Source organism: Scyliorhinus torazame, chromosome 11 (assembly GCF_047496885.1).
Source record: "Scyliorhinus torazame isolate Kashiwa2021f chromosome 11, sScyTor2.1, whole genome shotgun sequence".
Lineage (NCBI taxonomy): Eukaryota > Metazoa > Chordata > Chondrichthyes > Carcharhiniformes > Scyliorhinidae > Scyliorhinus > Scyliorhinus torazame.
Genome location: NC_092717.1, coordinates 256,932,318 through 256,948,064, shown reverse-complemented (window position 1 = coordinate 256,948,064; position 15,747 = coordinate 256,932,318). Strand labels below are relative to the sequence as shown.

At 59.2% G+C, this 15,747-nt stretch overlaps 1 protein-coding gene across 1 annotated transcript in view; it reads left to right on the top strand.

The window, feature by feature from the left end:
• sspo (SCO-spondin) overlaps positions 1 to 15,747 on the top strand; it is a 1,206,999-nt gene that overhangs the window by 360,137 nt on the left and 831,115 nt on the right. The window contains 1 exon segment of the mRNA XM_072468611.1: positions 2,782 to 2,904. Within this exon segment, the coding sequence (XP_072324712.1) occupies positions 2,782 to 2,904 (123 nt within the window).

Sequence of the window (15,747 nt, the reverse complement as noted above, 5' to 3'; positions counted from 1 at the left end):
TCCCATCCAGATGCAAACCCAACCTCACCAACCTTTCCTCGTAATAGTCCAGGAAACATTCCCTGTGCGGAGTCTGCACATCCTCCCCGCGTGTGCGTGGGTTTCCTCCGGGTGCTCCGGGTTCCTCCCACAGTCCAAAGATGTGCAGGTTAGGTGGATTGGCCAATGATAAATTGCTGAAAATTCTGTGATTGTATGAACAGCTTCCAACACATTTACATCCTTCCTTTTACATCCCCCCCCCCCCCCCCCCTCCCCCCCCGGGGTCCTGAAGCCTCTCCGGGTTTACCCTTTATTTTATATTGTATCTCTGTGCTCTTCAGACCAACACAAAATGCTTCACATTTCTGTGCCTTGAGGCATTGTCTGTCTGAGCAGGAGGGTGGGTTGATGGGGAATCGATGCTCCCGCTGTGATTGGGAGGGGGGTGGGGGGGGGGGGGGGGGAGGGGGGCGCCTCGCTCTTCCGGTCTCAGAGGCCGTGGAAATCTGAACCGCTCTCCCCCCAAAATGTTTTTAAGGTCAGGGGTGAATCACAAATTTTAAAACTGTGACTTTGGCGAAGGGTAAGAAATATGACGACCGAGACTGGCACGCCCGGGTCAGGCTGGCACGCCCGGGTCAGACTGGCAGGCCCGGGTCGGACGGGCAGGCCCGGGTCAGACGGGCAGGCCCGGGTCAGGCTGGCACGCCCGGGTCAGACTGGCACGCCCGGGTCAGACTGGCAGGCCCGGGTCAGACGGGCAGGCCCGGGTCAGGCTGGCACGCCCGGGTCAGGCTGGCACGCCCGGGTCAGGCTGGCACGCCCGGGTCAGGCTGGCACGCCCGGGTCAGGCTGGCACGCCCGGGTCAGGCTGGCACGCCCGGGTCAGGCTGGCACGCCCGGGTCAGGCTGGCACGCCCGGGTCAGGCTGGCACGCCCGGGTCAGGCTGGCACGCCCGGGTCAGGCTGGCACGCCCGGGTCAGGCTGGCACGCCCGGGTCAGGCTGGCACGCCCGGGTCAGACTGGCACGCCCGGGTCAGACTGGCAGGCCCGGGTCAGACTGGCACGCCCGGGTCAGGCTGGCACGCCCGGGTCAGGCTGGCACGCCCGGGTCAGACTGGCACGCCCGGGTCAGGCTGGCACGCCCGGGTCAGGCTGGCACGCCCGGGTCAGACTGGCACGCCCGGGTCAGGCTGGCACGCCCGGGTCAGGCTGGCACGCCCGGGTCAGACTGGCACGCCCGGGTCAGGCTGGCACGCCCGGGTCAGGCTGGCAGGCCCGGGTCAGGCTGGCAGGCCCGGGTCAGGCTGGCACGCCCGGGTCAGGCTGGCACGCCCGGGTCAGGCTGGCACGCCCGGGTCAGGCTGGCACGCCCGGGTCAGGCTGGCACGCCCGGGTCAGGCTGGCACGCCCGGGTCAGGCTGGCACGCCCGGGTCAGGCTGGCACGCCCGGGTCAGGCTGGCACGCCCGGGTCAGGCTGGCAGGCCCGGGTCAGGCTGGCACACCCGGGTCAGGCTGGCACGCCCGGGTCAGGCTGGCACGCCCGGGTCAGGCTGGCAGGCCCGGGTCAGGCTGGCAGGCCCGGGTCAGGCTGGCACGCCCGGGTCAGACTGGCACGCCCGGGTCAGGCTGGCAGGCCCGGGTCAGGCTGGCAGGCCCGGGTCAGACTGGCAGGCCCGGGTCAGGCTGGCAGGCCCGGGTCAGACTGGCAGGCCCGGGTCAGGCTGGCAGGCCCGGGTCAGGCTGGCAGGCCCGGGTCAGGCTGGCAGGCCCGGGTCAGGCTGGCAGGCCCGGGTCAGGCTGGCACGCCCGGGTCAGGCTGGCACGCCCGGGTCAGACGGGCACGCCCGGGTCAGACTGGCACGCCCGGGTCAGACTGGCAGGCCCGGGTCAGGCTGGCAGGCCCGGGTCAGGCTGGCAGGCCCGGGTCAGGCTGGTAGGCCCGGGTCAGACTGGCACGCCCGGGTCAGACGGGTAGGCCCGGGTCAGACGGGCAGGCCCGGGTCAGACGGGTAGGCCCGGGTCAGACGGGCAGGCTCGGGTCAGGCTGGCAGGCCCGGGTCAGACTGGCAGGCCCGGGTCAGACTGGCAGGCCCGGGTCAGATGGGCAGGCCCGGGTCAGACTGGCACGCCCGGGTCAGGCTGGCACGCCCGGGTCAGACTGGCACGCCCGGGTCAGGCTGGCAGGCCCGGGTCAGACTGGCAGGCCCGGGTCAGACGGGTAGGCCCGGGTCAGACGGGCAGGCCCGGGTCAGACGGGTCGGCCCGGGTCAGACGGGCAGGCCCGGGTCAGGCTGGCAGGCCCGGGTCAGACTGGCACGCTCGGGTCAGGCTGGCAGGCCCGGGTCAGACTGGCAGGCCCGGGTCAGACTGGCAGGCCCGGGTCAGACGGGTAGGCCCGGGTCAGACGGGCAGGCCCGGGTCAGACTGGCACGCCCGGGTCAGATGGGCAGGCCCGGGTCAGATGGGCAGGCCCGGGTCAGACTGGCAGGCTCGGGTCAGGCTGGCAGGCCCGGGTCAGACGGGCAGGCCCGGGTCAGACGGGCAGGCCCGGGTCAGACGGGCAGGCCCGGGTCAGACGGGCAGGCTCACCGGTCTATAGTAGCCGGGGTTGTCCATCAACATTACACCACAGGCTCTGCCGGAGAGCATCAAGGGAGAGGCCGGGGCCAGGACATCAGGCCTGGGCTGGTTTCAGTTTGACCAAAGTCTGCAGTTTAAAGTAACTTTGGCGATGTTACAGGACAAACTAATCACGGGATAGACAAGGATTTAACACATTTTTTACACTCCTCAGGTTCCATGCGGATTCCGCCCTGTCCCGGAAGCTTTCTCTGTCACAGTAAAGTCTGTATCAACAGCACACGAGTGTGTAACGGACTACCAGACTGTGCACAGGGTGAAGATGAACTAAACTGTGGTAAGAAGAGAATGAGAGAGAGAGAACACCGAGCGGGAGAGAGAGAGAGAGAGCACAGTGAGAGAGAGAGAGCACAGAGCGGGAGAGAGAGAGAGAGAGCGAGCACAGAGCGGGAGAGAGAGAGAGAGAGCACAGAGCGGGAGAGAGAGAGAACACCGAGCGGGAGAGAGAGAGAGAGAGCACAGAGCGGGAGAGAGAGAGAACACCGAGCGGGAGAGAGAGAGAGAGAGCGAGCACAAAGCGGGATAGAGAGAGAGAGAACACCGAGCGGGAGAGAGAGAGAGAGAGAGAACAAAGCGGGATAGAGAGAGAGAGCACAGAGCGGGATAGAGAGAGAGAGAGAGAGCACAGAGCGGGATAGAGAGAGAGAGCACAGAGCGGGATAGAGAGCGAGAGAGCACAGAGCGGGAGAGAGAGAGTACAGAGCGGGATAGAGAGAGAAAGAGCACAGAGCGGGAGAGAGAGAGAGAGAGAGAGCATAGAGCGGGAGAGAGAGCACAGAGCGGGATAGAGAGACAGAGCACAGAGCGGGAGAGAGAGAGAGTGAGGACAGAGAGTGAGAGAGAGAGAGAGAGCACAGAGCGGGGGAGAGAGAGCACAGAGAGCGAGAGAGAGAGAGTGCACAGAGCGGGAGAGAGAGCACAGAGCGGGGGAGAGAGAGAGAGAGCACAGAGCGGGGGAGAGAGAGAGAGAGAGTGAGCACAGAGAGTGAGAGAGAGAGAGAGAGCACAGAGCGGGGGAGAGAGAGAGAGAGCACAGAGCGGGGGAGAGAGAGAGAGCACAGAGAGTGAGAGAGAGAGTGCACAGAGCGGGGGAGAGAGAGAGAGCACAGAGCGGGAGAGAGAGAGAGAGAGCACAGAGAGTGAGAGAGAAAGAGATGGCACAGAGCGGGGGAGAGAGAGAGAGCACAGAGCGGGAGAGAGAGAGAGAGAGCACAGAGCGGGAGAGAGAGAGAGCACAGAGCGGTAGAGAGAGAGAGAGCACTGAGCGGGAGAGAGAGAGAGCACAGAGTGAGAGAGAGAGAAAGAGATGGCACAGAGCAGGGGAGAGAGAGAGTGAGAGCACAGAGCAGGAGAGAGAGCACAGAGCGAGCAAGACAGAGAGAGAGAGAGAGCACAGAGCGGGGGAGAGAGAGAGGGAGAGAGCACAGACCGACGGAGAGAGAGAGTGAGCGCAGAGCGGCAGAGAGGGAGAGAGAGAGCACCGAGCGGGAGAGAGAGAGAGAGAGAGCACAGAGCGGGGTAGAGAGAGAGAGTGAGTGCAGAGCGGGAGAGAGAGATAGAGTAAGCGCAGAGCGGGAGAGGGAGCACAGAGCGGGATAGAGAGAGAGAGTGAGCGCAGAGCGGGAGAGAGAGAGAGAGCCCAGAGCGGGAGAGAGAGAGAGAGAGCACAGAGCGGGATAGAGAGAGAGAGCACAGAGCGGGAGAGAGAGAGAGCACAGAGCAGGGGCGAGAGAGAGAGAGTGAGCACAGAGTGAGAGAGAGAGAGAGCACAGAGCGGGGGAGAGAGAGAGAGAGAGAACAGAGCGGGGGAGAGAGAGAGTGAGCACAGAGAATGAGAGAGAGAGAGAGAGCCCAGAGCAGGAGAGAGAGAGAGAGAGCACAGAGCGGGATAGAGAGAGAGAGCACAGAGCGGTGGAGAGAGACAGAGAGAGCACAGAGCGGGAGAGAGAGAGAGAGCACAGCGGGATAGAGAGAGTGAGAGCACAGAGCGAGAGGCAAAGAGAGAAAGAGCACAGAGCGGGAGAGAGAGTGAGCACAGAGCTTGATAGAGAGAGGGAGAGCACAGAGCGGGATAGAGAGAGGGAGAGCACAGAGCGGGATAGAGAGAGGGAGAGCACAGAGCGGGATAGAGAGAGAGCACAGAGCGGGATAGAGAGAGAGAGAGAGCACAGAGCGGGAGAGAGAGGATGAGAGTGCACAGAGCGTGAGAGAGAGAGAGAGCACAGAGTGGGATAGAGAGAGTGAGAGCACAGAGCGGGAGAGAGAGCACGGAGCGGGATAGAGAGAGAGAGAGCACAGAGCGGGATAGAGAGAGAGAGAGCACAGAGCGGGATAGAGAGAGAGAGAGCACAGAGCGGGATAGAGAGAGAGAGCACAGAGCGGGATAGAGAGAGAGAGCACAGAGCGGGATAGAGAGAGAGAGAGCACAGAGCGGGATAGAGAGGGAGAGAGCACAGAGTGAGAGAGAGAGAGAGAGTGCACAGAGCGGGAGAGAGAGAGAGAGCACAGAGCGGAAGAGAGCACAGAGCGGGATAAAGAGAGTGAGAGCACAGAGCGGGAGAGAGCGAGAGGGAGAGAGCACAGAGCGAGAGACAAAGAGAGAGTGAGCTCAGAGCGGGAGAGAGAGAGAGAGAGAGCACAGAGCAGGATAGAGAGAGAGAGCGAGCACAGAGCGGAATAGAGAGAGAGAGAGCACTGAGCGGGAGAGAGAGAGAGAGCACAGAGCGAGAGAGAGAGAGAGCACAGAGTGGGATAGAGAGAGAGAGAGAGCACAGAGCGGGAGAGAGAGAGCACAGGGCGGGATAGAGAGAGAGAGAGCATAGAGTGCGATAGAGAGAGGGAGAGCACAGAGCGGGAATGAGAGAGAGAGCACAGAGTGGGATAGAGGGAGAGAGAGCACAGAGTGAGAGAGAGAGAGAGCGAGCACAGAACGGGATAGAGAGAGAGAGAGCACAGAGCAGGAGAGAGCACAGAGCGAGAGACAAAGAGAGAGAGAGCTCACAGCGGGAGAGAGAGAGAGAGAGCACAGAGCGGGATAGAGAGACAGTGAGAGAGAGAGAGAGATCACAGAGTGTGAGAGAGAGAGAGAGAGCACAGAGCGGGATAGAGAGAGAGAAGGCAAAGAGCGGGATAGAGAGAGAGAGAGCACTGAGTGGGAGAGAGAGAGAGAGCACAGAGCGGGAGAGAGAGAGAGCACAGAGTGGGATAGAGAGAGAGAGAGAGCACAGAGCGAGAGAGAGAGAGAGCACAGAGCGGGATAGAGAGAGAGAGAGCACAGAGCGGGATAGAGAGAGGGAGTGCACAGAGCGGGAATGAGAGAGAGAGAGCACAGAGCGGGATAGAGAGAGAGAGAGCACAGAGTGAGAGAGAGAGAGAGCGAGCACAGAGCAGGATAGAGAGAGAGAGAGCACAGAGCGGGATAGAGAGAGAGAGAGCACAGAGCGGGACAGAGAGGGAGAGAGCACAGAGTGAGAGAGAGAGAGAGTGCACAGAGCGTGAGAGAGAGAGAGCACAGAGCGGGAGAGAGAGAGAGAGCACAGAGCGGGAGAGAGCGAAAGGGAGAGAGCACAGAGCGAGAGACAAAGAGAGAGAGAGCTCAGAGCGGGAGAGAGAGAGAGAGAGCACAGAGCGGGATAGAGAGCAGAGTGAGAGAGAGAGAGCACAGAGCGGGATAGAGAGAGAGAGAGCACAGAGCGGGAGAGGGAGAGAGAGCACAGGGCGGGAGAGAGAGAGCACAGAGCGGGATAGAGAGAGAGAGGGAGCACAGAGCGGGAGAGAGGGAGCACAGAGCGTGAGAGAGAGAGAGAGCACAGAGCGGGATAGAGAGAGTGAGAGCACAGAGCGGGAGAGAGAGCACAGAGCGGGATAGAGAGAGAGATAGCACAGAGTGGGATAGAGAGAGAGAGAGCACAGAGTGGGATAGAGAGAGAGAGAGCACAGAGCGGGATAGAGAGAGAGAGAGCACAGAGCGGGATAGAGAGAGAGAGCACAGAGAGAGAGAAAGAGAGAGCACAGAGCGGGATAGAGAGAGAGAGCACAGAGCGGGATAGAGAGAGAGAGAGCACAGAGCGGGATAGAGAGAGAGAGAGCACAGAGCGGGATAGAGAGAGAGAGAGCACAGAGCGGGATAGAGAGAGAGAGCACAGAGTGAGAGAAAGAGAGAGCACAGAGCGGGATAGAGAGAGAGAGCACAGAGCGGGATAGAGAGAGAGAGAGCACAGAGCGGGATAGAGAGGGAGAGAGCACAGAGTGAGAGAGAGAGAGAGTGCACAGAGCGTGAGAGAGAGAGAGAGCACAGAGCGGGATAGAGAGAGTGAGAGCACAGAGCGGGAGAGAGAGAGAGAGAGAGCACAGAGCGGGAGAGAGCACAGAGCGGGATAGAGAGAGTGAGAGCACAGAGCTGGAGAGAGAGAGAGAGAGAGAGAGAGCACAGAGCAGGAGAGAGCACAGAGCGAGAGACAAAGAGAGAGAGAGCACAGAGCGGGAGAGAGAGAGAGAGAGCACAGTGCAGGAGAGAGCACAGAGCGAGAGACAAAGAGAGAGAGAGCTCAGAGCGGGAGAGAGAGAGAAAGCACAGAGCGGGAAAGAGAGACAGTGTGAGAGAGAGAGAGAGCACAGAGCGGGATAGAGAGAGAGAGAGAGCACAGAGCGGGATAGAGAGAGAGAGAGCACTGAGCGGGATAGAGTGAGAGCACAGAGCGGGAGAGAGAGAGAGAGCACAGAGCGGGAGAGAGCGAAAGGGAGAGAGCACAGAGCGAGAGACAAAGAGAGAGAGAGCTCAGAGCGGGAGAGAGAGAGATAGAGAACAGAGCGGGATAGAGAGCAGAGTGAGAGAGAGAGAGCACAGAGCGGGATAGAGAGAGAGAGAGCACAGAGTGGGAGAGGGAGAGAGAGCACAGAGCGGGAGAGAGAGAGCACAAAGCGGGATAGAGAGAGAGAGGGAGCACAGAGCGGGAGAGAGAGAGAGAGAGAGCACAGAGCGTGAGAGAGAGAGAGCACAGAGCGGGATAGAGAGAGTGAGAGCACAGAGCGGGAGATAGAGCACAGAGCGGGATAGAGAGAGAGAGAGCACAGAGCGGGATAGAGAGAGAGAGCACAGAGAGAGAGAAAGAGAGAGCACAGAGCGGGATAGAGAGAGAGAGCGCAGAGCGGGATAGAGGGAGAGAGAGCACAGAGCGGGATAGAGAGAGAGAGAGAGCACAGAGCGGGATAGAGAGAGAGATCACAGAGTGAGAGAAAGAGAGAGCACAGAGCGGGATAGAGAGAGAGAGCACAGAGCGGGATAGAGAGAGAGAGAGCACAGAGCAGGATAGAGAGAGAGAGAGCACAGAGCGGGATAGAGAGGGAGAGAGCACAGAGTGAGAGAGAGAGAGAGTGCACAGAGCGTGAGAGAAAGAGAGAGCACAGAGCGGGAAAGAGAGAGTGAGAGCACAGAGCGGGAGAGAGCACAGAGCGGGATAGAGAGAGTGAGAGCACAGAGCTGGAGAGAGAGAGAGAGAGAGAGCACAGAGCAGGATAGAGAGAGAGAGAGCACAGAGCGGGATAGAGAGGGAGAGAGCACAGAGTGAGAGAGAGAGAGAGTGCACAGAGCGTGAGAGAAAGAGAGAGCACAGAGCGGGAAAGAGAGAGTGAGAGCACAGAGCGGGAGAGAGAGAGAGAGCACAGAGCGGGAGAGAGCACAGAGCGGGATAGAGAGAGTGAGAGCACAGAGCTGGAGAGAGAGAGAGAGAGAGAGCACAGAGCGGGAGAGAGCGAGAGGGAAAGAGCACAGAGCGAGAGACAAAGAGAGAGAGAGAGAGAGAGAGCACAGTGCAGGAGAGAGCACAGAGCGAGAGACAAAGAGAGAGAGAGCTCAGAGCGGGAGAGAGAGTGAGAAAGCACAGAGCGGGAAAGAGAGACAGTGTGAGAGAGAGAGAGAGCACAGAGCGGGATAGAGAGAGAGAGAGAGAGCACAGAGCGGGATAGAGAGAGAGAGAGCACTGAGAGGGAGAGAGAGAGAGCACAGAGCGGGATAGAGAGAGAGAGCACAGAGCGGGATAGAGAGAGGGAGAGCACAGAGCGGGAATGAGAGAGAGAGAGCACAGAGCGGGATAGAGAGAGAGAGAGCACAGAGCGGGAGAGAGAGAGAGAGCACAGAGCGGGAGAGAGCGAAAAGGAGAGAGCACAGAGCGAGAGACAAAGAGAGAGAGAGCTCAGAGCGGGAGAGAGAGAGAGAGAGCACAGAGCGGGATAGAGAGCAGAGTGAGAGAGAGAGAGCACAGAGCGGGATAGAGAGAGAGAGAGCACAGAGCGGGAGAGGGAGAGAGAGCACAGAGCGGGAGAGAGAGAGCACAGAGCGGGATAGAGAGAGAGAGGGAGCACAGAGCGGGAGAGAGGGAGCACAGAGCGTGAGAGAGAGAGAGAGCACAGAGCGGGATAGAGAGAGTGAGAGCACAGAGCGGGAGAGAGCGCACAGAGCGGGATAGAGAGAGAGAGAGCACAGAGCGGGATAGAGAGAGAGAGAGCACAGAGCGGGATAGAGAGAGAGAGCACAGAGAGAGAGAAAGAGAGAGCACAGAGCGGGATAGAGAGAGAGAGCACAGAGCGGGATAGAGAGAGAGAGAGCACAGAGCGGGATAGAGAGAGAGAGAGCACAGAGCGGGATAGAGAGAGAGAGAGCACAGAGCGGGATAGAGAGAGAGAGCACAGAGTGAGAGAAAGAGAGAGCACAGAGCGGGATAGAGAGAGAGAGCACAGAGCGGGATAGAGAGAGAGAGAGCACAGAGCGGGATAGAGCGAGAGAGAGCACAGAGCGGGATAGAGAGGGAGAGAGCACAGAGTGAGAGAGAGAGAGAGTGCACAGAGCGTGAGAGAGAGAGAGAGCACAGAGCGGGATAGAGAGAGTGAGAGCACAGAGCGGGAGAGAGAGAGAGAGAGCACAGAGCGGGAGAGAGCACAGAGCGGGATAGAGAGAGTGAGAGCACAGAGCTGGAGAGAGAGAGCACAGAGCGGAAGAGAGCGAGAGGGAGAGAGCACAGAGCGAGAGACAAAGAGAGAGAGAGCACAGAGCGGGAGAGAGAGAGAGAGAGAGCACAGTGCAGGAGAGAGCACAGAGCGAGAGACAAAGAGAGAGAGAGCTCAGAGCGGGAGAGAGAGAGAAAGCACAGAGCGGGAAAGAGAGACAGTGTGAGAGAGAGAGAGAGCACAGAGCGGGATAGAGAGAGAGAGAGAGCACAGAGCAGGATAGAGAGAGAGAGAGCACTGAGCGGGATAGAGTGAGAGCACAGAGCGGGAGAGAGAGAGAGAGCACAGAGCGGGAGAGAGCGAAAGGGAGAGAGCACAGAGCGAGAGACAAAGAGAGAGAGAGCTCAGAGCGGGAGAGAGAGAGATAGAGCACAGAGCGGGTTAGAGAGCAGAGTGAGAGAGAGAGAGCACAGAGCGGGATAGAGAGAGAGAGAGCACAGAGTGGGAGAGGGAGAGAGAGCACAGAGCGGGAGAGAGAGAGCACAAAGCGGGATAGAGAGAGAGAGGGAGCACAGAGCGGGAGAGAGAGAGAGAGAGAGCACAGAGCGTGAGAGAGAGAGAGAGCACAGAGCGGGATAGAGAGAGTGAGAGCACAGAGCGGGAGATAGAGCACAGAGCGGGATAGAGAGAGAGAGAGCACAGAGCGGGATAGAGAGAGAGCACAGAGAGAGAGAAAGAGAGAGCACAGAGCGGGACAGAGAGAGAGCGCAGAGCGGGGTAGAGGGAGAGAGAGCACAGAGCGGGATAGAGAGAGAGAGAGCACAGAGCGGGATAGAGAGAGAGAGAGAGCACAGAGCGGGATAGAGAGAGAGATCACAGAGTGAGAGAAAGAGAGAGCACAGAGTGGGATAGAGAGAGAGAGCACAGAGCGGGATAGAGAGAGAGAGTGCACAGAGCGTGAGAGAAAGAGAGAGCACAGAGCGGGAAAGAGAGAATGAGAGCACAGAGCGGGAGAGAGAGAGAGAGCACAGAGCGGGAGAGAGCACAGAGCGGGATAGAGAGAGTGAGAGCACAGAGCTGGAGAGAGAGAGAGAGAGAGAGAGCACAGAGCGGGAAAGAGCGAGAGGGAGAGAGCACAGAGCGAGAGACAAAGAGAGAGAGAGCACAGAGCGGGAGAGAGAGAGAGAGAGCACAGTGCAGGAGAGAGCACAGAGCGAGAGACAAAGAGAGAGAGAGCTCAGAGCGGGAGAGAGAGAGAGAAAGCACAGAGCGGGAAAGAGAGACAGTGTGAGAGAGAGAGAGAGCACAGAGCGGGATAGAGAGAGAGAGAGAGCACAGAGCGGGAAAGAGAGAGAGAGAGCACAGAGCGGGAGAGAGAGCGAGCACAGAGCGGGATAGAGAGAGAGAGCACAGAGCGGGATAGAGAGAGGGAGAGCACAGAGCGGGAATGAGAGAGAGAGAGAGAGCACAGAGCGGGATAGAGATAGAGAGAGCACAAAGTGAGAGAGAGAGAGAGAGAGAGAGCACAGAGCGGGATAGAGAGAGAGAGAGCACAGAGCGGGATAGAGAGAGAGAGAGCACAGAGCGGGAGAGAGCACAGAGCGGGAGAGAGAGAGTGAGAGCACAGAGCGGGAGAGAGAGAGAGAGAGCACAGAGCGGGAGAGAGCGAGAGGGAGAGAGCACAGAGCGAGAGACAAAGAGAGAGAGAGCACAGAGCGGGAGAGAGCACAGAGCGGGAGAGAGCGAGAGGGAGAGATCACAGAGCGAGAGACAAAGGGAGAGAGAGCTCAGAGCGGGAGAGAGACAGAGAGAGAGAGAGAGAGATCACAGAGCGGGAGAGAGAGAGATCACAGAGCCGGAGAGAGAGAGAGCACAGAGCGGGAGAGAGAGAGCACAGAGCGGGAGAGAGAGAGCACAGACCGGGATAGAGAGAGAGAGCACAGAGCGGGATAGAGAGAGAGAGCACAGAGCGGGATAGAGAGAGGGAGAGCACAGAGCGGGAATGAGAGAGAGCGAGCACAGAGGGGGATAGAGAGAGAGAGAGGAGAGCGGGATAGAGAGAGAGAGAGCACAGAGTGGGATAGAGAGGAAGAGAGCACAGAGTGAGAGAGCGAGAGAGTGCACAGAGCGTGAGAGAGAGAGAGAGCACAGAGCGGGATAGAGTGAGAGCACAGAGGGGGAGAGAGAGAGGGACAGAGCACAGAGCGGGAGAGAGCGAGAAGGAGAGAGCACAGAGCGAGAGACAAAGAGAGAGAGAGCACAGAGCGGGAGAGAGAGAGAGAGAGCACAGAGCAGGAGAGAGCACAGAGCGAGAGACAAAGAGAGAGAGAGCTCAGAGCGGGAGAGAGAGAGCACAGAGCCGGATAGAGAGAGAGAGAGTAGGATAGAGAGAGAGAGAGCACAGAGCTTGAGAGGGAGTGAGATCACAGAGCGGGAGAGAGAGCACAGAGCGGGATAGAGAGAGAGTGAGCACAGAGCGGGATAGAGAGAGAGAGAGCACAGAGTGAGAGAGAGAGAGAGCACAGAGTGAGTGAGAGAGAGAGAGCACAGAGCGGGATAGAGAGAGAGAGCTCAGAGCGGGATAGAGAGAGAGAGAGAGCATAGAGCGGGATAGAGAGAGAGAGAGCCCAGAGCTGGATAGAGAGGGAGAGAGCACAGTGAGAGAGAGAGAGAGTGCACAGAGCGAGAGAGAGAGAGAGCACAGAGCTGGAGAGAGCGAGATGGAGAGAGCTCAGAGCGAGAGACAAAGAGAGAGAGAGCACAGAGCGGGAGAGAGAGAGAGAGAGCACAGAGCGCGATAGATAGAGAGAGCACAGAGCGGGAGAGGGAGAGAGAGCACAGAGAGGGAGAGAGAGAGAGAGCACAGAGCGGGATAGAGAGAGGGAGAGAGCACAGAGCGGGATAGAGAGAGAGAGAGAGACAGCACAGAGCGGGAGAGAGAGAGAGCACAGAGCGGGAGAGAGAGAGAGCGAGCACTGAGCGGGATAGAGAGAGAGAGCACAGAGCGAGAGAGAGAGAGAGCACAGAGCGGGAGAGAGAGAGAGAGTGAGAGAGCACAGAGCGGGAGAGAGAGAGAGCACAGAGCGGGAGAGAGAGAGAGAGAGCACAGAGCGGGAGAGAGAGAGAGCACAGAGCGGGAGAGAGAGAGCACAGAGCGGGAGAGAGAGAGAGAGAGAGCACAGAGCAGGAGAGAGAGAGAGAGAGAGCACAGAGCGGTTAAGAGAGAGCACAGAGCGGGAAAGAGAGAGCATAGAGTGGGAGAGAGAGAGAGAGAGAGAGAGAGAGAGAGAGCACCGAGCGGGAGAGAGAGAGAGAGAGAGAGCACAGAGCGGGAGAGAGAGAGAGAGCACAGAGCGGGATAGAGAGAGAGAGAGCACAGAGCGGGAGAGAGAGAGAGAGCACAGAACGGGAGAGAGAGAGAGTGCACAGAGCGGGAGAGGGAGAGAGAGAGAGAGAGCACAGAGCAGGAGAGAGAGAGAGAGAGAGCACAGAGCGGGAGAGAGAGAGAGCACAGTGCGGGAGAGAGAGAGAGAGCACAGAGCGGGAGAGAGAGAGCACCGAGCGGGATAGAGAGAGAGAGAGCACAGAGCGGGTAAGAGAGAGAGAGAGCACAGAGCGGGAGAGAGAGAGAGCACAGAGCGGGAGAGAGAGAGCACAGAGCGGGATAGAGAGAGAGAGTGAGCGCAGAGCGGGAGAGCGAGACAGCACAGAGCGGGATAGAAAGAGAGAGAGAGCATAGAGCGGGAGTGAGAGAGAGCACAGAGCGGGAGATAGGGAGATAGAGCACAGCTGGATAGAGAGAGAGAGCACAGAGCGGGAGAGAGAGATAGAGAGCACAGAGCGGGAGAGAGAAAGCACAGAGCGGGAGAGAGAGAGTGAGCACAGAGCGGGAGAGAGAGAGAGAGCTATGAGCGGGAGAGAGAGAGAGAGAGAGGCCACAGAGCGGGAGAGAGAGAGAGAGAGAGCACAGAGCGAGAGAGAGAGAGCACAGAGCGAGAGAGAGAGAGCACAGAGCGAGAGAGAGAGAGCACAGAGCGGGAGAGAGAGAGTGAGAGAGTGAGCACAGAGCACAGAGTGAGAGAGAGAGAGAGAGCACAGAGCGGGATAGCGAGAGAGAGCACAGAGCGGGAGAGAGAGAGCACAGAGCGGGATAGCGAGAGAGAGCACAGTGCTGGAGAGAGACAGAGAGAGAGCACAGAGCGGGAGAGTGAGAGAGAGAAAGCACAGAGCGGTAGAGAGAGAGAGCACAGAGCGGGAGAGAGAGAGAGCACAAAGCAGGATAGAGAGAGAGAGAGCACAGAGCGGGAGAGAGAGAGAGAGATCACAGAGCGGGCGCGAGAGAGAGAGAGAGCACAGAGCTGGAGAGAGAGGGAGAGAGAGCACAGTGCGGGAGAGAGAGAGAGAGAGCACAGAGCGGGAGAGAGAGAGAGAGCGCGCAGAGCGGGAGAGAGAGAGAGCACAGAGCGGGAGAGAGAGAGAGCACAGAGCGGGAGAAAGAGAGAGAGAGAGAGCACAGAGCGGGAGAAAGAGAGAGAGCACAGAGCGGGATAGAGAGAGGGAGAGAGCACAGAGCGGGAAAGAGAGAGAGAGAGAGACAGCACAGAGCGGGAGAGAGAGAGAGCACAGAGCGGGAGAGAGAGAGAGCGAGCACTGAGCGGGATAGAGAGAGAGAGCACAGAGCGAGAGAGAGAGAGCACAGAGCGGGAGAGAGAGAGAGAGTGAGAGAACACAGAGCGGGAGAGAGAGAGAGAGAGCACAGAGCGGGAGAGAGAGAGAGAGAGCACAGAGCGGGAGAGAGAGAGAGCACAGAGCGGGAGAGAGAGCACAGAGCGGGAGAGAGAGAGAGAGAGCACAGAGTAGGAGAGAGAGAGAGAGCACAGAGCGGTTAAGAGAGAGCACAGAGCGGGAGAGAGAGAGCACAGAGTGGGAGAGAGAGAGAGAGAGAGAGAGCACCGAGCGGGAGAGAGAGAGAGAGAGAGAGGACAGAGCGGGATAGAGAGAGAGATAGCACAGAGCGGGATAGAGAGAGAGAGAGCACAGAGCGGGAGAGAGAGAGAGAGAGCACAGAGCGGGAGAGAGAGAGAGAGAGCACAGAGCGGGAGAGGGAGAGAGAGAGAGAGAGAGCACAGAGCAGGAGAGAGAGAGAGAGAGAGCACAGAGCGGGAGAGAGAGAGAGAGCACAGAGCAGGAGAGAGAGAGCACCGAGCGGGATAGAGAGAGAGAGAGCACAGAGCGGGAGAGAGAGAGCACCGAGCGGGATAGAGAGAGAGAGAGCACAGAGCGGGAGAGAGAGAGAGCACAGAGCGGGAGAGAGAGAGCACAGAGCGGGATAGAGAGAGAGAGTGAGCGCAGAGCGGGAGAGCGAGACAGCACAGAGCGCGATAGAGAGAGAGAGAGAGCATAGAGCGGGAGAGAGAGAGAGCACAGAGCGGGAGATAGGGAGATAGAGCACAGCTGGATAGAGAGAGATTGCACAGAGCGGGAGAGAGAGAGAGAGAGAGCACAGAGCGGGGGAAAGAGAGAGAGAGAGCACAGAGCGGGAGATAGAAAGCACAGAGCGGGAGAGAGAGAATGTGCACAGAGCGGGAGAGAGAGAGAGAGCACATAGCGGGAGAGAGAGAGCACGGAGAGAGAGAGAGAGAGCACAGAGCGGGATAGAGAGAGAGAGCACAGAGCGGGAAAGAGAGAGAGCGCACAGAGCAGGGGAGAGAGTGAGCACAGAGAGTGAGAGAGAGCACAGAGCGGGGGAGAGAGAGAGAGAGAGCACAGAGCGGGGGAGAGAGAGAGAGAGAGCACAGACCGGGAGAGAGAGAGAGAGCACAGAGTGAGAGAGAGAGAGAGAGAGCACAGAGCGGGGGAGAGAGAGAGAGCACAGAGCAAGAGAGACAGAGCGAGAGAGCACAGAGGTGGAGAAAGAGAGAGAGAGTTAGCGCAGAGCGGGATAGAGAGAGAGTGTGAGCGCAGAGCGGGGGGAGAGAGAGAGAGTGAGCGCAGAGCGGGAGAGTGAGAGAGAGCAGAGAGCAGGATAGAGAGAGTGAGTGAGCGCAGAGCGGGAGTGAGAGAGTGAGCACAGAGCGGGAGAGAGAGAGCACCGAGCGGGATAGAGAGAGAGAGAGCACAGAGCGGGTAAGAGAGAGAGCACAGAGCGCGAGAGAGAGAGCACCGAGCGGGATAGAGA